The following is a 20813-nucleotide window of genomic DNA, read 5'->3' as shown; positions in this document are numbered from 1 at the left end:
ACTCGGCTTTCCACGGCGACTTTGATATGTGACTTCTTTTTTATTTCCGGCACTGTGCGATTTTGTGGATGTGAGCTTTCATGTTTCTCCAACACGCTATGCCACTCGATCAACTTCCTTTTGTTGATTATACCACGGCTTATTTGAACAAATAGTATGTTTTTCCTTTGCCTCCACTTGGTATTCGCTGAAATTGTTATGTTTCCCCCCCCATGCTTTTCCCATTGTCTTTTCACAGAAGGCTGCGCTTAAGGGCGATTTATATTGATTTGCATATTCAAATAAGCATAATTCTGGGAGGATTTGGGGCGTTACATAATGCGCGTGCACGAGCGTTAGTTTTCACGCTGATCGGGATTTATGTAGCGGAAGAACGTGGAAGATGGAGTACGCACAGATTCCTGCATCTGGATTTTTCTGTGCGTAAGCACATTTCGGCTTTTGTGCTTACGCCATGTTATAGTGCGAGTTCTACGCACGGCGTTATACATGAGGCCCCAGGACTTTTCCTAGTGCTGGCCGGCCATCTAAACTGAGCGATCGGGGGAGAAGAGCCTTAGTCAGGGAGGTGACCAAGAACCCGATGGTCATTCTGTCAGAGCTCCAGAGGTCCTCTGTAGAGAGAGGAGAACCTTCCAGAAGGACAACCATCTCTGCAGCAATCCACCAATCAGGCCTGTATGGTAGAGTGGCCAGACAGAAACCACTCCTTAGTAAAAGGCACATGGCAGCCTGCCTGGAGTTTGACAAAAGGCACCTGAAGGACTCTCAGACCATGAGAAACAAAATTCTGTGGTCTGATGAGACAAAGCTTGAACTCTTTGGTGTGAATGCCAGGTGTCACATTTGGAGGAAACCAGGCACCGCTCATCACCAGGCCAATATCATCCCTACAGTGAAGCATGGTGGTGGCAGCATCATGCTGTGGGGATGTTTTTCAGCGGCAGGTACTGGGAGATTAGTCAGGATAAAGGGAAAGATGACTGCAGCAATGTACAGAGACATCCTGGATGAAAACCTGCTCCAGAGCACTCTTGACCTTGACTGGGGCAACGGTTCATCTTTCAACAGGACAATGACCCTAAGCACACAGCCAAGATATCAAAGGAGTGGCTTCAGGACAACTCTGTGAATGTCCTTGAGTGGCCCAGCCAGAGCCCAGACTTGAATCTGATTGAACATCTCTGGAGAGATCTTAAAATGGCTGTGCACCGATGCTTCCCATCCAACCTGATGGAGCTTGAGAGGTGCTGCAAAGAGGAATGGGCGAAACTGGCCAAGGATAGGTGTGCCAAGCTTGTGGCATCATATTCAAAAAGACTTGAGGCTGTAACTGCTGCCAAAGGTGCATCAACAAAGTATTGAGCAAAGGCTGTGGATACTTATGTACATGTGGTTTCTCAGTTTTTTTTATTTTTAATAAATTAAAAAATTTAAAATAAATTTGTGCCAGTAAAGCAGCGGGTCCAGATGGTGTATTGCCACGATTGCTGAAGGCCTGTGCGTTGGAACTGGGGAGTCCTCTACAGCGCATCTTCAACCTGAGCCTGGAACAGGGGAGAGTCCCGAGGTTTTGGAAAACATCTTGTATCACTCTTGTCCCAAAGGTATCACGTCCTAGTGAGCTGAATGACTTCCGCCCTGTTGCTCTGACGTCACATCTGATGAAGACCATTGAGCGGCTGCTGCTTCACCACCTGAGGCCACAGGTCCGTCACGCCCTCAACCCTCTGCAGTTCGCATACCAGGAGAAGGTGGGAGCGGAGGATGCCATCATCTATATGTTTCATCGATCCCTCTCCCACCTGGACAGCGGCAGTGGTGCTGTAAGAATTATGTTTTTGGACTTCTCTAGCGCCTTCAACACCATCCATCCTCTGCTCCTTAGGGATAAGCTGACTGAGATGGGAGTAGATTCACACCTTCTGGCATGGATTGTGGACTATCTTACAGACAGACCTCAATATGTGCGTCTTGGGAACTGCAGGTCTGACATTGTGTGCAGCAATACAGGGGCACCGCAGGGGACTGTACTTTCTCCGGTCCTGTTCAATCTATATACATCAGACTTCCAATATGACTCGGAGTCCTGCCACGTGCAAAAGTTCGCTGATGACACTGCTATTGTGGGCTGCATCAGGAGTGGGCAGGAGGAGTAGTACAGAAAGTTAATCAAAGACTTTGTTAAATGGTGCGACTCAAACCACTTACACCTTAACACCAGCAAGACCAAGGAGCTGGTGGTGGATTTTAGGAGGCCTAGGCCCTTCTTGGACCCTATGATCATCAGAGGTGACTGTGTGCAGAGGGTGCAGACCTTTAATATCTGGGAGTGCAGCTGGATGACAAATTGGACTGGACTGCCAATACTGATGCTCTATGTAAGAAAGGTCAGAGCAGACTATACTTTCTGAGAAGGTTGGCATCCTTCAACATCTGCAGTAAGATGCTGCAGATGTTCTACCAGACGGTTGTGGCGAGTGCCCTCTTCTACGCGGTGGTGTGCTGGGGTGGCAGCATAAAGATGAAAGACGCCTCACGCCTGGACAAACTTGTTAAGAAGGCAGGCTCCATTGTAGGATTAAAGTTGGACAGTTTAACATCTGTGGCAGAGCGACGGGCACTAAGCAAACTCCTGTCAATCATGAATAATCCACTGCATCCACTTAACAGTGTCATCTCCAGACAGAGGAGTAGCTCCACTGACAGACTGAGGAGATCGTTCCTCCCCCACACTATGCGATTCTTCAATTCCACCCGGGGGAGTAAATGCGAACATTAATTTTATTTTATTTCTTTTCATTTTTATTACTATTTAATTTAATATTGTTTCTTTGTATCAGTATACTGCTGCTGGATTATGTGAATTTCCCCTTGGGATTAATAAAGTATCTATCTATCCTATCTATCTATCTATCTATCTATCTATCTATCTATCTAAATTTGCAAAAACCTCAAGTAAACTCTTTTCACATTGTCATTATGGGGTGTTGTGTGTAGAATTCTGAGGAAAAAAATGAATTTTATCCATTTTGGAATAAGGCTGTAACATAACAAAATGTGGAAAAAGTGAATACTTTCTGGATGCAATGTAAATATAACACCAAAAAAGTAAAACAATGTAATCACTGTACAATGTACTGTACTGCAACAGTAACAGAAGTTCTTAGCACCTGGTTATTTAGCTGCAGCATTGGCTTCACAAAGTTCCTGCATTTTTTTTCCCCTTCATATACCTTACTGTCAACTCATTAAAGCAGTACTCCACCCAAAAACTATTTTTTTAAATGATACTTAGGTACTTTTATTTGTCCCCAAGGTGAAATTTGGTAATTTCCTAGTTACCCCATGTAGTTTTCAGTGGTGGCTGAGAGAAAAAAAAATTGTTTCATGTTTTTATGGAGAAAATATATCTTGAATATTAAAAGTCAGTGCCTAGCAGTGACTAATTCTGGAGTCCAGAATCTGGACAATGCCAAACAATGTGAAAAAGGTCCAGGGTGGGGGAAATCACATAACAGAATTGTGGATTATGCAAAAACAGTTAACGATAGGTCAAACATACAAAATGTGTGCTAAAATATAGTAAACAGTTGCTGCCTTGAAAGGGGCTTTTCATAATAAACAGGAAAGATGTCATTCCCACAAAGCCTTCCGTTTTGACTTGAAGATCTGTCTTTTCCCCTTATTCATAGGTTGAGAGCCTAGTATTTAATTCAAACACACAGCATTGAGGGAATGACTCCTGTTTACTTTGCTAAATTATCATTTAATTATTGATTATTTGATCACTTAATTATTGATGACAATCCAGTGAACAGGTGGATTCATAAATCGTACGAATCTCAAAAGCCGATTTTACTGAAAAACATGAGAGTTTTTATGTACAGCTCTGCATGAGTGAAGCCTCGTCCCGTTTTGTTTTTCCTTTGGATGTCTTGCATTTTAATGAATTTATACACAGTAATACTTTTTTGAATTTTGCAAGGTTTTAATTATTTGTTTCATCAATATTTTCTTCTAAATAAATATTCATTATATTTAAGCGCCATTTTCTTTATGAAAGCTTTCTTCTATTGCCAATCATTTGCCTTTTAGGTATGTGAACTGGATATAATCTTTAACTTTGAGAAGGCCTATTTCATCCTCGATGAGTTTCTTTTAGGAGGAGAAGCACAGGAGACTTCAAAGAAAAATGTCCTTAAAGCAATCGAGCAGGCAGATCTTTTGCAGGAGGTAAGAGTGTGGGTTATTTCACTTCTGCACTTCAGTTATTTAATCAGAGTTGAAAACAGACCATTTATGAGTTTACTGTTACCCTGGTAGCCATTTGATTTACTCCTGTAACTGTAGAACAACTTGCTAATGTTTTTGTTGCTTTCCTTGCTCTTTTGTCCTCTATTTCTTTTTAATTCCTCCTTTATCACAGTCTAAGTGCCTCATGTGTTGAGTAGCTTTTAATAGAGACAGAAATATATAAGCTGTCAAATCATGAGATGGTATCAGGTACTTGAAAATCGTATGCATGTATATAAATATCTTTGCATATCATCATTTTTAGGGAGAGACCATTATTTTAAAAATAATATCAACATTTCATAATTATTATAACAGTGTACAGTAATAAGAAATAAACTGTATATGCAACATATATCTGCATGAGTTTATTAATGTATATACAAGGAAAGAGAAAATAACAGGTTTGCTTTCAACATCAATTGACAATGCTTACTTCTAAGACATATATATAGCTTCCTTTAATACCGGAGTATGGTTTGTGATTAATAACAGAATTGATGAAAGATTGTACAATGTACAGCCAGGATGCCGTCCATGTAAGATCTGAAACCATTCAAGATGACTTGTTGTGAACAATGGGGAGAGATTTAAGTTTTGTATGAAACTAATTAAAATCTTTACTGACACTATTTTTTTTTTTTTTTTTTTATTTATTTTTAACATTCTTCAAAAAGCATGATAATGAAAGCAAGTGCACTTACTGGCTACTTCTTTGGAGCCATTCACACCTGAGCATTGTAAATTTCCAGTATTTCTTTAGCACTTTTTACAAGCTTTATCATCAATGAAGAATAATTTTTTTTAGGCTCCTCTTAGATTTTTTTGGTAGTTTTTCATGTGTTTTTTAAGAATTTATTAAGTATTTTTCCATTATTTTCAAAGAAGTGTTTGTGGTAGGTCATGCTTTTGGTGACTGTGTTCATCAGGGTGTTTGTGTGAGTAAGAATAATAGGTGGGTGTAGCTTTTTATAGAACCGAGTATAGCAATTTAAACAGTTACATGGTGGCACTTACCTTGAGCAGGGTGTTAAAGCTCCGGTAGGTGCAGCGGTAAGCAGCTAAGGGCTGGAGGTGCAAGTTAGCATTAAGACGGGAGGTTCGTTGTATGCAACACAAGTCAACCCGGCTGCAACAGACGCGCAGGTCTGTAGGTGGGTAGAAAAACGAAAGTGTGTCATTTCATTTACAAATAAAAAGAGGACCCAAAGAGATTGAGTCGTGATTATTTACCAGAAAATGATTGGGGTGGGTATGGCAGTGTGGTGGATGGTTGTGAATACATGTGCCAAGATAGGGCAGTTAGCTTTGTAAGCTTGCTTCCAGATTGCAGCAGGTAGGACAGATTAAGGGAGTGTACATGGCGAATAGTGGAAGTTGGGCAAGACGTCTGTCAGGATTGGTAGCATAAATCCAGAGGTTGAGGGAGGAGGGCAGTAAGCCAGATAGAACGCAAGCTTCAAAAGTGGCTGTTGTATTGGGAGAGTGCATAGTGAATCTCTGGAATAGCTGGGATGAACATTTGGATTGGGGAATAAATGTTGTGAACTGGACCTCATTTGATTTGTGTGTTTTTTTTTGGTGTTGTAAACCATCACTACCCTGAAGAGTCCTGGAATGAGTGTAAAGGAGCAAAGGAGTGGTGTGTAGGTGTGAATTCTGAGTGTCTTAAGGAGTACCTTTTCTGAATAGCCTAGATAATGAGAGAACGGGGAATAGGCCTGGAGTAGCAATGTTTTTGTTTGTTTTTATTTTATCAACTGTATAAATATGGACTTTGCACTGCTCGCAGTTTGTTTCACTGATGAATTTAGAAGACCCTAAAACTGATATTTTCATATCACTTACTTTTTTAATAAAGAACTGTCTGTCTATTTATTTATTTATTTAACATTATGTCCGTGTTTCACTCACTCACCCTGGCTTAGGCTCGGATATGACTACTTTATGCCCTGCACAGGAGCTATTGGAAGGGGGCTTCACAGTGTTTTACAGTGAAAATATGGTTAACGTTATTTTGTAGGGTGTTGTCATGTTGTGACGCGAGTGTTGTGTTTCAAGAATGACTTCTGTGACTTTAGTGCTTTTAATCCTGGCAAACACAGTACTGAAGAGCAGGTGTAGTCAGCTTCATAAGTACAGATAGACTCACACTTTCCCACAGAAGTCGAGAAGATAATTCTGGAGACTCTATGAAGTCGGGAAGTACCCTGAAAAATTCCAAGATTACACACATGCGTTATAAGTACATAAGTAGTGATATATGGAAAGTTTTTTTTTTTTTCTTCTGTTTTTCGCCTACTGCTCTCGGTGCAACAACATGTAAGCATGTGATTTGGTCATCAGGTAGTGAGGTAGGGGTTATCATTCTCAACAGAACTGAACATATACTGTACATTGTTTTCATATACTTTTAATTCTGTTTGTTCTGAGAGGTACATTTAAGTTATTTGGTAATTATATTTTTAAAACATTGTGATCTAGGTGGTGCAACACTCAGTGGTTCACCCAGGGCTTGGACTGGGGAAGGGAGAAAGGGAATGGATGTTGTTTATTTCATGAAGGACTAAACATGTCCTTAATACTTGTCAATTAAGAAAATATATTTTCAGTATTAAAATAGTTAATACTTGGTTAAACACACTCACAAATACCAATTAATCCAGAAATGCAATGGCAAAAAGAACGTGAACACCATATAATTGGAGTTGTAAGGCAGGAATGCCAGGTCTGCCTATAAGTTAAAACATCTGTACTAAATTTTAACCTGATTAAAACTAAATGTATACTAATATTTGTTGAATTTTTTGTCACTTGATTGTAATTTGAGGTATGTGATTGCTTGACCTTTCCCTCATTAGCTGACACTAGATGACTGAAGCACATGCATGCATTCGTTTCATTTTAAATAGCTGCTTCACTCCTGTGACTCCTGTAAAAACTTTTTTTTTTTTTTTTTAACCCGTTTTACGAGTGTTCCCTTTGATGTCAGTGGAAACGAACGTTGGGCTAAAAACTCATCTACTGTATGCAGAAACTTTTCAAACCTCTTCCTGTGAAAACCATTAGATGTGAATAGTGTCATTGAAAATAATGGGAAATAACTTTTCATTCACTTTAAGAGCAGTCTGGTCTAGTATTAAATGCTGGAAAAATGCTTTGGCTTGAATTTAGCATTTACATCTACTTCCATTACATCCTTGTAAAACACCTGTCACTCTGACAGTATTGTCTAAGAAATACCATATAATTTCTGAAGCTCTTTATTGATACTGGTAAAGGTTTTACCAATGTTTACAAATAACTTGCAGTCAGACAGTGTCCACTCTTTTAAACAATCATCTGTGTCTTAATTGGGACACATATTTTAAAATAGTATTTTCTAAATAATTTTAAACATGGTTACCATCATCCTGTAATCATTAAAATTCTCGAGATTATCTTATTTTTGATTCTGCCATTTGTGTGCTTATTAAATATTACATATATATATTTTTTAAACTTTTATAGCTTTAATATTTCTAAAGGCTTGTAGAACTTTTAGTGTGTGCTTAGGGTACTTGTGTAACATGGAGAGTCATTTTACACTGATGAAGAATTGGATGACTTGCGGCATATTTTTATCATATATTCTAAACATGAACAAAAAATAAAAGGTGTTTGTAAAGTGAGTGAATGGTCCCAATGAAAGGAAGTCATTGTCATGTTAGTTTCCTCTTACCACATCACAACAGTGACTTAAAATGAAATGCGTGTATTCTTGACAATCAGTTTATTTGTGCAGCTAACTTCAGGTGCATTTGTCTACATGAAAAATATTGGATTCTAATTTCATACTTTTAAACTCTGTGTAAGGTAAGTATTTGTACTGGTCAGTACCACTATACAACTTCATGACTATATTAGTCTCTAATTTATAATTACCCAGCTATTTTTGCTCTCAAAATTTCGTTAAAACATGAGGTACAGCTTGAGGAAAATTGTTAAAATATAGCTTGACATCCTATTTGCTCCACAAATGAGAAGAAAAGTTGAACTCTACATATGAAACATGAAAAGAGACAGTTGTATTTGATTCTAATTGTCTTAAACAAGGGTGAGAAGCCTACGTACAATATCATAGTGCCAACAAAGGTCCTTATCAGTGCTAAACTGTTTAATATAGGCAAATATGATCATGTTTGTGTGATAGAAAAAGACAAAAATGATTCTGCCTTAAGAAATAACAGATTATACTTTTCAATTATTTATTTAGGTAGATCGCATTGTCTTGCTGAATATGGGATACAGTATAGAGTCATTCAGAAATGCTTAGTTATCCCCAAGATTTGTTAGGTTATTGTGAAAGGATCTTAAGGTGTCACCTTCCACTCTCAAGGTCATGGTGCTTGAGGCAACTGTCAAAATTGATTTGCACAAATCTACACAAAGTCGGGACATGAACTCATTTTCATATTTTCAGATAGGTTAAATGTTACAACACTGTTTAGATGGTGTTCATTGTCACTGAACAGCATATATGAAAGGAAAGACTTATATTCCCATTTCTTAAAATGAATGAATGTTTGAATCTTAAATCTTTGCCAAGATTAATAAAGGGAAAACTTCAGTACCTATTCATAAAGCTGAGGTAAAGTACATTTACATTTATTTGCTTGGCAGATACTTTTATCCAAAGCATCTTACAAAAGAGCTAAACATAATTGAGTATCATTAGGCTAGGGACTGTTTAGTAGGACAGGTAACAATTTGATTGTAAATATTAGTTATTACAACTTTTCATTTGTGCCAAACATAGATTAACAAATCGATAAAGCAATTTAATTTAACAAATCAACCAGCAGTATGAAAGATCACAGAGCAAAGTTTTTTGTTTTTTTTTTCCCTTGCTTTTTAAATTACATTGAGGGAGCAGCAGTTCAAATGGAGGTATGCAGTTCGTTCCACCAAGTAGGAACTACAAAGGAAGAGTCTGGATTGAGATTTTATACCACACAGAGTGAGCAAGAAGAAGCATAGCACCTCAACTGTTTCTCCATTTCCACAGTAGCTGACCCATTGATTACTCTGTAGGGAAGCATCAGAGATTTGAACTTGATGCATACTGCTACAGGGAATAAATGTAGTGACCTGAAAAGAGGAGTGACATATGCCCATCTCAGTTGGTTACATACTAGATGGGCCGTTGCATTCTGGACCCATCTACATTTGCTTGATAGCACATGTGGGTACTCCTGCCAGGAGTGAGTTGCAGTAGTCTAGATGCATCAAGACCAAAGCCTGGACCTGAAGTTGTGCTGCATATTCTGTCAGATAAAGGCTGATCTTATAGATGATGTACAGTGTGAACCTGCATAAATGAGAAACAGCAGAAGTGTGGTCAGAAAAAGATAGCTGCTCATCAGTCACCACCTCAAGGTTGCACACTGATTTTGCAGGTGTTTGTACAGCTTGGCTCACTGTCACTGAAATAGGGAATTAAACAGACTAGCTAGCCGGGATCACAAGAAGCTTGATTTTTGCCAGGATGAGCTATAGATGGTGGTCCAGGTTGAGACACCAGTAAGGCATGCAGAGACTCTAGCTGATAGTGTTATTTTCAGGAGGGAACAATAGGTACAGCTGTGTATCATCAGCATAGCACTGATAAGAGAACCCATAGGATTGGATGGTAGAGCACAGCAAGGTGGTGTACAGAGAGAAATGTAGAGGGCCCAGCACTGATCATTGGGGCATCCCTGTGCATTTCTGATGTGCGTTTGACAACTCCCCTTTGCTAGGACACACTTCAGGACCTGCCCATGATATAGGACACAAACCACCTAAAAGCAGTCCAAATGATGTCAGGGTCAGAGAGGGTACCAAGAAGGATGTTGTAGTTGACTCTGTTGAAGGTAGAGGATAGGTCTAGAACGACCAGGTCTGTTGATATGTTGGTAGCTCTAGCAAATTGTAGTTGGTCGACCACAGTCAGTAGAACCATGTCAGTCAAGTAGTTCCTTTTGAAGCCGGATCGGTTGGTATTGAGTAATCCATTCTGAACAAGGAAGGAAGAGACACATAACTTTGTACTTCATATTATAAGATTAGTGCTGGAAAAAATAACTGAGCAAAAGAAATAACACTGATTTGAACATGCATGTTTAGTGTAATGATTTTTAAATGATGTACAATATGTGTGTGTATTTGCCTAAAGTTGCATAAAATGTAAAGAACAAATGAATGTGAAATCTTTCCATCTAACTGCTTATTTCAATATAATCTTACAGTGAGCTTGAACATATCCCAGAAACCAGTATAGGTACCCAGTGTATTTCATAGTATGTCCAGGCAGGCATTCCTCTCCACACTCACTCATACCAGATAAGTTTAAATTTTCTGGGCAGTCTAGCATATATTGGAGGGACCAAAGTGCCTAGAATTGACTCTTGCAGACACTGACTTGGCCTCAGTTCAATTCCTTATCCCTGGAGCATTAACATAGGAGCATAAACCACTGCCACACTTCTGCTAAAAAAACTGAAGTGTGTTTCATAATATAAGTTTTTGTGGGGGCTAGTGTGTCCTGTATCAGAAGGTTTTGGTGTTAATTTTGCTTGTCATGTTATTGAGACAAACATTACCGGGGTATGTTTTGTTATGAAGCTGTTACTTTTAGAAACTCTTACACCATGCTTATTTTATGAATTTTCTTGTCAGTTACCAGCAAGTAACAGATTGCATGCTTGCTTTCCTACATTCCAGTTTCACACTTTGTACTTGAGTTTACAGTTACATATCCAAAACCAGCAATGAAGAACATATTAACATATTTATTGAGAACAAGAACTGACCATCAAAATACATACCAAGACTTGATTAACAGTAATATGGATAAATTTGAAAACACTTTTTTTTTTAAATTTTTTTTTTTTATTATGTTTTTGGCCTTCTGTCCACACTGAAACAGCATTTTTGACCACCAAAACAAATATTTTCAAAAATGCCAAAGGTTATATTTTTGAAAATCTCCAGTTCTAGTGTGAAAGTGTGGATGGGGATAATGGTGCATTTTAAAAATGCAGATATATATTTCTCATTTGATTATGGTATGACTTCATTGTTTTCATGATAATGACCTTTGCTTTCACATCTTGGCTGGGGAGATAGTGGTTTCCTGATTTCTCTGCATCAGATGATGGGTATGGTGCCATGTAATGCTCAGATATTTCCCTTATGTATTTACATCCTACAGATGTTTTGCAGCTAAAGCAAATTGCTTCAACTTGTAAGGTTTAAACAAGTTGCACAGGTTTCCCAACTTTTGTTGATTACTTAAAAACCTACTGTCTGTCTTAAAGCAGAGTTGTAACAAATGAGACAGAGCATCTATATGCTGTAACCTATTAGTTTTTCCCTGAGGACGGCCCATTTATAATATTCTGAAATTTCCTTTTTTCATTTTTTTGCTAACCTAAACTTTAAATTTATGGCAATTTACTTTTCTCCATTTTAGGTCATTCATTGCATTTCATCTTATTAAATTTGAAGAAAAACTGAGGTGTTCTAAAGCTTTTGACTGGTAGTGTATGTGTGAGAAATTGATAAATAATTTGAAGTTAATTTGAATTTTTGAGTTTTTTCTTTGCCCCCTCACCAAGAAAAAATAGTATCCCCACACCTTAATGTTTTGTTTATGTAAGGTGACTGCTAGCTAAAATGGATGAAAGTCAATTTGATCATACCTCACAACAGACTTATTCTGACTGCCTTTCATCAGAGAGAATTGCATGATGTCTGTTGAATCACAAGAACACAATTAGAAAACATCAGATTTGGAACGGGGTCTCACTATTAACATCTGAAGAACATTTAACATAAGTTAAATATTTGTAATTAAGTGAGAATTAGACAGCAAACAATATGGTGAAATCAAATTTGTGTTAATATTTTACTACTGTGCATTAGAAAAAGAACCTTATAAAAGCTGACTTTGAAGATACATTGCATGTTCTAGTAATTCAAAAAATTTCTGATTGTGCCATGAATTATACTTAAAAATTATTTTAATTATTATTCATTAAATATTTTTTCACCCATAAGTTCAGCACACTAGGAGCAGAAATACTCACTGTATTTACTTGTATTATTCACTTTATTAATTGTATTACGTGTGTGTGTGTGTGTGTGTATCTGTATAGTTATAAACCAGAGAGAGAGAGAGGAAAAAATGTGTGCTTAATGTGTTAAAGATTTCTGCAGTTAAATCTTTAAACGAAAATACTAAATGCATTAATTTGATCCGGTCAATTTGGCTGCACTTCTTACTTAATAAAACAGTACCTAATGAATCCAAGTCTATTAATATCACTTGATCGTTTCCAGTGTTGTTTGCTTGATAATGAGTTTTATCCACAATTACCAGTAGACACACCACTGGTCCCTTGTAATATGGGATTGTCCTGTATTGGAGCATAGAGTATAGAATACCGTATTGAATAAGTAAGGGACACTTTTTGACATGTATTTTCTTACACATCATTTCATATGTATGCTAACTCTTCAAAGTGAAGGGAATAACATGAGAACAATTAAAATCAAACCCATTATCCAAGCAGGGGCAATTAATTTTTATTTTCATGTTGTGCTGATTTTCCAGATGGACAAGCACTCTTTGCCATTATGTTGTGTTCACATGTTGATGATTTAAAAAAAGCTGCATCACACTGTATAGTGAAACATCCACAACATGACACTACACACATTGGTGTCTGCTAATGAACGTTCACCCTTGAAACATAAGAGGCTGTCAAGGTATAGGCCTGAGTGTGAGACAAAATCTCAGTGGGTCAGCCCTGGCAGCAAATGCATTTGCTGTAGAGATTTTTCTTTTGCCCATGGAGGAATAACTAATGTAAGTAGTCAGTGCAAATTCATCATGCTAATATTTCTATTCATTTGAGCTGAAGCTTAAGATAATTAGACTTATTTTATAATTCATAAATGAAACCATATACAACAGTGTGCAATTTAAAACATCTAAATAAATAAGCTTATCAGTTACATATTCCAAAATTGTTTTCAGTCTTTTATTTGCTATTTAAAGGCCTAACCTATACATATTTTTGAATCTAAAGTCTTTTGACTTCTCCTTTCCAGGAAAGTACTGTAGAGTTGATTTAATTAGGCACAACAAGAGCTATTGCAGTGCACAAAAGATGAACCATGATTTTATGGTTATATTTTTTAACATTTGTTTTGGTAATTGTAAGTACTTTCAGTTTGTTTTACAAAATAGAAGTCCAAACCTTATGTATTGGTTTTTCCCAATTATTATACCAATCCCTGATACATACTGTAAAACTACAATAACTGAAATGCAATAAATCCCCTACATGTGAACCTTCAAGATACGAGCATGTCCGATAAATTAAAAATTTCAATAAGTGAAAAATTAAAAATTGCACCGTAACTTCAAATTTTTGAGGCAGTGTGCAAGTTAGGTAGCTTGTCTGCTGGTAGGCGGAGTGTAAAACCCAAACTATTATGGCTTACATTCTCAGTTACGTGTATCCTCTACAAGTGGTTATGCTTTTGGCTGTATGTCTGTTTATGTTAACATGCTTTATTACAAGTTGAAGATGTACGGAATTAAACATAAAAGCAGCGGTGATGCACTGCTAAAAAGCGGCAGGTGATAACAATGGAAACGAAAGTGAAAATAATTGCAGCGAGGTGAAAAGATGGTTGCTTGTTCATATAACATGAACCACTCAGCCATCAGCACAATTCTAAACAAGGACAAGATCATGTAACCTATTTTTGCTACATATGCCAGCTCGCTAGCCGTAAGTGAGTCTACAGAGATCAGCTGACTGAAAAGAAAAAAAAAAATGGGGGGCAGGGCTTTGTTGGTTGTTGTTAAAAAATACACTCTAAATCAATACAAAAATAATGTAAGTAAATGACATATAGGTCACAAACTTGCACCCATGAGAAGGTGTAGCCAACGTTTGGAGTATGTCAATATGATCTCCATCCATCCATCCTCTTCCGCTTATCCGGGGTCGGGTCGCAGGGGTAGCAGCCTAAGCATAGAGGCCCAGACTTCCCTCTCCCCGGCCACTTCTTCCAGCTCTTCCGGGAGAATCCCAAGGCGTTCCCAGGCCAGCCGGGAGACACAGTCCCTCCAGCATGTCCTGGGTCTTCCCTGGGGCCTCCTCCCGGCTGGACGTGCCCGGAACACCTCACCAGGGAGGCGTCCAGGAGGCATCCTGATCAGAAGCCCGAGCCACCTCATCTGACTCCTTTCGATGCGGAGGAGCAGCGGCTCTACTCTGAGCCCCTCCCGGATGACTGAGCTTCTCACCCTATCTTTAAGGGAAAGCCCAGACACCCTGCGGAGGAAACTCATTTCAGCCGCTTGTATTCGCGATCTCGTTCTTTCGGACATTACCCATAGCTCATGACCATAGGTGAGGGTAGGAACGTAGATCGACTTCAATATGATCTGTAAAGTTTATTTCATTATATCTGATTTACTCATATGAGCAGAAACCAGACACATTTAGGAAAGCCAGCTGACAGAAAAGACATGCGAGACAAGTTGGCTAATGGGGTGTGGGAGATCTATGACACAAACAACTAGTAGACGCCACGGCAGGATAGTTGCTCTATTTGCTGCATGGCAAATTTTATGTTTGAATTCCATGGGGTAGCAAAACCTTGTAATTCAGCTGAGAGAGAGAGAGAGATTGCTAGAGAGATGGACTCAAAACATTTCAAGGACAGACAAGCAGGCTATTTTAAAAGTGCTGATGTCTGCTTGATCAATATGGTTAAAACCACAGTCTGTCATAAATTGTGAGAACAGGTGAAGGTGTTATTTGGGTACAGACAAGCCTGTTTGGTAGCTGACCATACCTGATAACATTTCTATGAAAACATAAATATGTGAGTAGTTATAATGATGAGGATCCAGCCCAATGTCAGAAGTGTCCCTATGCTGTCTAACATTCCACTGGATAGGGCATATGGTTGTCAGCATTTCCCTACTTGTAGAACTGGCTGTGATGACTGTATTGTCCCTTGGCTTCTTTCTGGACTGAGTATGTTTGTATAAATGGATTATACATTTACAGTATATTATGCAAATGGAAGTTATTATTTAAAGCAGGGTTGTCCAACTCCGGACCTAGTGGGCCACAGTGGCTGCAGGTTTTCATTCTAACTATCTTCTTAATTAGTGAGTAGTTTTTGCTGCTGACTAACTTGTTTTGTCTTAGGTTTAATTGACATGACTCGGACCCCTTAATTGTTTCTTTTTCCTTAATGAGCAGCCAAACAATAATGAGACACAAAACAAGCCACCACATGACCAGCTAACCTGAAAATAAAGAAAGGTGAAGGTCTCTGTCATGTTGGACTGCTCAGGTCACCAAAACATCTTGACGGGAAAAAACAAAAAATCAACAGTCTGTTGTGGCAGAATGAGAGTCGCAACAAGTCATGATATTCAATAATGACTTTAATTAACAGCAAGAATTGGTTTCTCATTAAGAAATTGGTTGGAGTGAAATTGGCTGGAGTTTGACGTTTCAATTTATCTGATCCTCTGTTGGCTCGTTTCACATCTTATTTCAGTTTGGCTGCAATTTAATGAAGAAACTGATTAATTCAGAGGACTGAATCCTTAAAATCTGGGCTTTTGAAATGAAGGGAAAACAAGGTAATTAGCAAAAACTGGTCACTAATTAGGAAAAGGGTTAGAATGAAAACCTGCAGCCACTGTGGCCTACCAGGGCAAGAGTTGGACCCCCCGATTTAAAGCAAGTTAAATACATATATGAGTATCTCTTTTTGCATCGTGGTTCTCTTGTCTGATTATTTTTCCGCCATGGTGGCAAAAGGGATGGGTATTGGCTGTAGTCTGTTCTGAATCAAGAAATGACATGTCCCAAAGGGGAGAGAGTGCCCCCTGCTGGATACAGAAGGTGAGTCATCTCAAAAGTTATCCAAATGGGAGCTGTCTATTCAGCACTCTCAGAAACACCAGCATGCATGCTGTCGTTATCTTGCAGTTGTTTCCTTCTCAGATTGAAAGAGTAGACAGACTTTATGCACAAATGAGAAAAACAACAAATGAACACAAAGCCAAGTCAGTGGCGAGCCTCTAAATTTGTAGTTGCACCGGTGGCGGACAAGCAAGCCCTGCCCACTTTAACAGTTTCAGCAGACAGCCCTTTTGGGAGGGGGGGTGTTAAGGGGTTGTCAAGAGCTCAAAAATCTCACAGTAAAAATATTAACATTTAAAAGCTATTTGATTTTTACTGTACGTACAAATAACATGTTTTTGTTAAGAGTTGAAGAGTGGGAGGTATGTTAGGTCTGCATATGTAGGATTGTTTGCTAGTGGTAAGCATGTCTGCAGTACCAAGATCAGCTGATGGAAACAATGGGAGTAAAAATAACTTTCAGTTGTTTGCTGTTAAAATGCAATAGAAATTTATAACAAATATACAAATATTAACTTTCAAAGGAACTTTCATATGTACAAATAGCTGTACATGTACATGTTTTCTATAGGAATTGAAGGTTGGTGGTTGCACTGTGTTCATTGGGTGCCTAGGATAACTTTGCTGGACTTGTGAACAAATTTGACTTGCAAACTCTGTCTCAGAGCGGAACTCATTTGTATGTACAAGACTTACTGTAATCTATTATGCACAGGCAAGTGATTATTAACATTGTTTTTTCTCTTATGAACTATTCACCATTATTTCTTCTTATAAGAAAAATATTAATATGCTTGAAGGAAATATGATAAATTGGGATGAATATGCAATGACCTTTCATTAAAAATGTAATCATACAATTAAATGTAATAACATATTTAATTGAACAACAGCCCTTTATAATATTTAAATGGAAGCGAAGGTCTGTGATACGATTTGCTTATTTGTACCTGGAAATCCACAAAGGAAGAAAATTAATCACGTTCTTTATCTTAAAATAGTTTTTTTATTCCCAAGCTTTTAACTCCTATCATCAGGAGTCATCAGATGAAATGTTTAGACATACACAAATCCAAGGCAATATATAGCAAATAAGGAGGCAAGGGTAGGTGGATTTGTTGGGGGATTAATAATGTGGGTTTTGGAGGGGTGTTGGTCATAAAGTCTTATTTAATATGTGCATTTTCTTCTTTTCAAGCCTGCATATACTGGGTTATGTTAATGTCTTTTCATTGATTAGACTTAATTCAGCCAGTTCTGTGGCACTTTTAGTATTAGTCTTGAATTTTACTTGCACTAAGTCTGGTTGAGGTTGTATGTGCGTAATTTAGAAACCCTTTAGAAAACCTTGAGTCCTTCCTTCTGACTGCATTGCGATGTTCCTGTATACATATTGTGTTTTTGATGTTTATCCCATATGGTATGCTGTAAACGGTGTTCTGTGTCTCTGCTGCCGATCTGCTTTTAGCATTAAAAAGGACTGTGTGCAGAGTGTAGTGTTTGTAGGCTTGTGCACTACTTTGATGTCTGAACTGGAAAGGACTCTAACCTGATTGCCACACACTTCCTTATCAACACAGGGTATCAGAAGGTACAGCATGTATCTTTTCGAGATCAGGCATCAAAATATGTTCTTGTGAGACTTTTAACAACTATACACTAGAACTTAAGGGAAGCAGGTTACAGTACTAATTCAGTTGTTATCGCACAGAGAAGGGATGTTGAAAGGTAGGCTCACCTATACAGATCTGATGCTGCAAACACAGCTGCATCATGGGCACTTCCAGGAGTGCCAACGCAAATGTCTCGTATCATGCACCTGTCATCAACAAGGGCCTGGAGAACAATAGATGGCCACCCTTTGCGATTAATGTAATCGTGGTAGCCTTCCGTCGGGGGAAGAATAGGCACATGCGTGCCATCCAGCGCACCGTAAATCTGTGGCACAAGATGCACCAAGGAATTGCGGTATGCAATTTCATTGGCCTCCGCTACAGTCGAAAGTCTGATATAACGCCGCATTAATTTTTCTTTAATAGCGGTGCACACAGCATATACACATCGATGGACGGTAGTTTTACCAACCCCGAAAGTTTCTCCAACTACTCTATACTCGGCGCAGGTTGCCAGCTTGTAAAGGGCGATGGCAATCCGCTTTTGAGTTGGAACCGGTGGTCGATGGCAACCTGTGATTGGCGCAACATCAGGACTGATGAATCCACACAACATCTCAAACATCGGCCGTGTCATTCTAAAATGTTGCAGCCAGAGATTTTCTGTAAAGTGTCTCTCCACCACCTCCTCCCAGAAGGTCTTATTTCGTCGTCTCTCCCATACCCGTGGGTTTCGTCGCACTGGGGTACTTTCTTCGAGCCCTAGGGCTATCGGACAAGCAACTGCTTCATTCTGCTGTCGTCTTCGGATATTATGTACAATTCCAATTATTTGTGAAACTGAAATAACGGTAAGCTGGCAAATTTCAAAAAACTGTCTAAATAATCTCTCCATTTCTTTGTTTCTTTGTTGAGTGGAGGGGGTGTAACGTGGAAAACAAAAGGTAGATATTTTGTGACATACACAAAATTATGTATGGAAACGGCTCACGGGCAGATTTTTTTTCGCGATACAACAAAACTTATGCGACAGTTCGTTTTGGGGGGGTGACATCATCACGCACACCATTTTATCGATAAAAAGCCAGTTGGATGGAAACAGGCTGGAGACAGCAAATTTCGCACATTTTTTACGTATATTCTGTTTGTCGATAACAAAACGTCGCAAAAAACTGGATGGAAACTTGGCTAATGACAGATATTCAATGTAATGTTGGCAGTCTTCTGAGATGTCTACATAAGAGCACACAGTGCTTTTTTCAGTAACCAAGGAGTCATTATGACAATAACAAGAAAAAGCCCCTTTTTGTTAAAGTATTTGAAATTGGTACAGCAAGTGCATGTACCCACAGGAAACTTAATTGCAAATTGCTTAAGAGGAAAAGAAATTAGTTCTCAAGCAATGCAATATTCAGATTAACAGATGATTTATTTTTGTAATAAATTTCAGATGTCGTTGACAGATTTATACTTTATTACTGGCAAGTCAAAACCTTTGACAGATTTATACTTTATTACTGGCAAGTCAAAACAAGTAAACACTAAAAAGGTGGTATGGATGAGCATCTTCTAGTGATGGCCCCATATAAGCCTAATTTCATGAAGTTGAAAATATTGTGTTGTTCATCAATTGATGTTTAAACATTAAGTGGTTTTTAATTAAAACAGCAATCCAGAGTAGGATATTTATACATTGGGCACTGCTGCCTCGCAGTTAGGAGACCTGGGCTCACTTCCCAGGTCATCCCTGTGTGGAGTTTGTATGTTCTCCCCGTGTGTGCGTGGGTTTCCTCCCACAGTCCAAAGACATGCAGGATAGGTGGATTGGCAATTCTAAACTGTCCCTAGTGTGTGCTTGCTGTGTGTGTGTGTGCGCGCCCTGCGGTGGGCTGGCGCTCTGCCCGGGGTTTGTTTCCTGCCTTGCACCCTGTGTTGGCTGGGATTGGCTCCAGCAGATCCCCATGACCCTGTAGTTAGGATATAGTGGGTTGGATAATGGATGGGTGAATGGAAACTATTTTGTAAACCCCGGAAAAACAAATTGGCCTTACAGTATACAAATAGCTTTACGTTTACCCAGTTATTTTCCTCTTTTGAGTATACGTTCATCCATGTATTTTTTGATTGTCAACAGAGGAACATATGTCCAATAAGGAATAGTACAATTTCCCGTATGTTCGTAACATGTTTGCATGATTAACCACTGTTACGGTAGGGGCAGACATTTTAAGATGGTTTAAACATTTGTCCGGCAAATGTGTCCTTTTTATTAACATTCGATTACGTCATAACAAGAATGTACTCGGTATAAGATGACTAGAGAAGACACAATGGTATTACCCTAACTGACTAGAGTGATGTCACCCACACACAATAATAATGCATTTTTAGAAGTTAAGTATGTTACATTAATTACAGTCACTTTTTTTTTTTTTTTTAACCAAAGACCGCTTTCATTTTCCCAGTTCCAGCCCTAGTGTGCTTCCTACTGTCTGAAATTTAGTAACTCTGGAGGAAAAAGAACACTGAAAGGAATGCATATGCTGTGTAAGTGCCTGTATATACTTAAACAGTAATCAGGCAAATGCATGGCCAATGTACACAAATATAAGTAAACCGTACAAGCAAAGCAGAGTTGTTAGAAGCCAGCAGCATGGCCATTGACATGCTTGGAGAGGAAAAGGCTTGTTGTTTGTGTAGGGAAGAAAACCTCCCATCATCAATTTGTCAGTGTTTGTAAGCTAGCTGGTCTCTGCAAAGGCAGCTTCCACTACTCTTTGTCTTGGTTGCTGACATTGGAAGAACCACAGAGATTTAAACAGGATAGTCTTGTGAGGCCAACAAGCATACAAAGGCTAGGTATTTTTTTTTCTAATCATTCACTTTTTGGTAACTATGCAGAATTAAAATT

General features: G+C 38.6%; 1 protein-coding gene across 9 annotated transcripts in view; it reads left to right on the top strand.

Annotated features, from left to right (window-relative positions):
* Nucleotides 1-20813, top strand: part of ap1s2 (adaptor related protein complex 1 subunit sigma 2) — an 80968-nt gene that overhangs the window by 22049 nt on the left and 38106 nt on the right. For all 9 annotated transcript variants that reach the window (XR_005632665.1, XR_005632662.1, XR_005632664.1 and 6 more), the window contains exon 4: nt 4099-4236. Coding sequence is in view for 5 of the 9 variants with exons in the window: in XM_039745006.1 (XP_039600940.1) it covers nt 4099-4236 (138 nt within the window). In the remaining 4 variants the exon portion in view is untranslated. The remainder of the gene's footprint in view (nt 1-4098; nt 4237-20813) is intronic.

The sequence above is a fragment of the Polypterus senegalus genome, chromosome 2 (assembly GCF_016835505.1).
Source record: "Polypterus senegalus isolate Bchr_013 chromosome 2, ASM1683550v1, whole genome shotgun sequence".
Lineage (NCBI taxonomy): Eukaryota > Metazoa > Chordata > Cladistia > Polypteriformes > Polypteridae > Polypterus > Polypterus senegalus.
The sequence above is the reverse complement of the archived record's forward strand: the minus strand, read 5'-3'. Positions and strand labels throughout refer to the sequence as shown.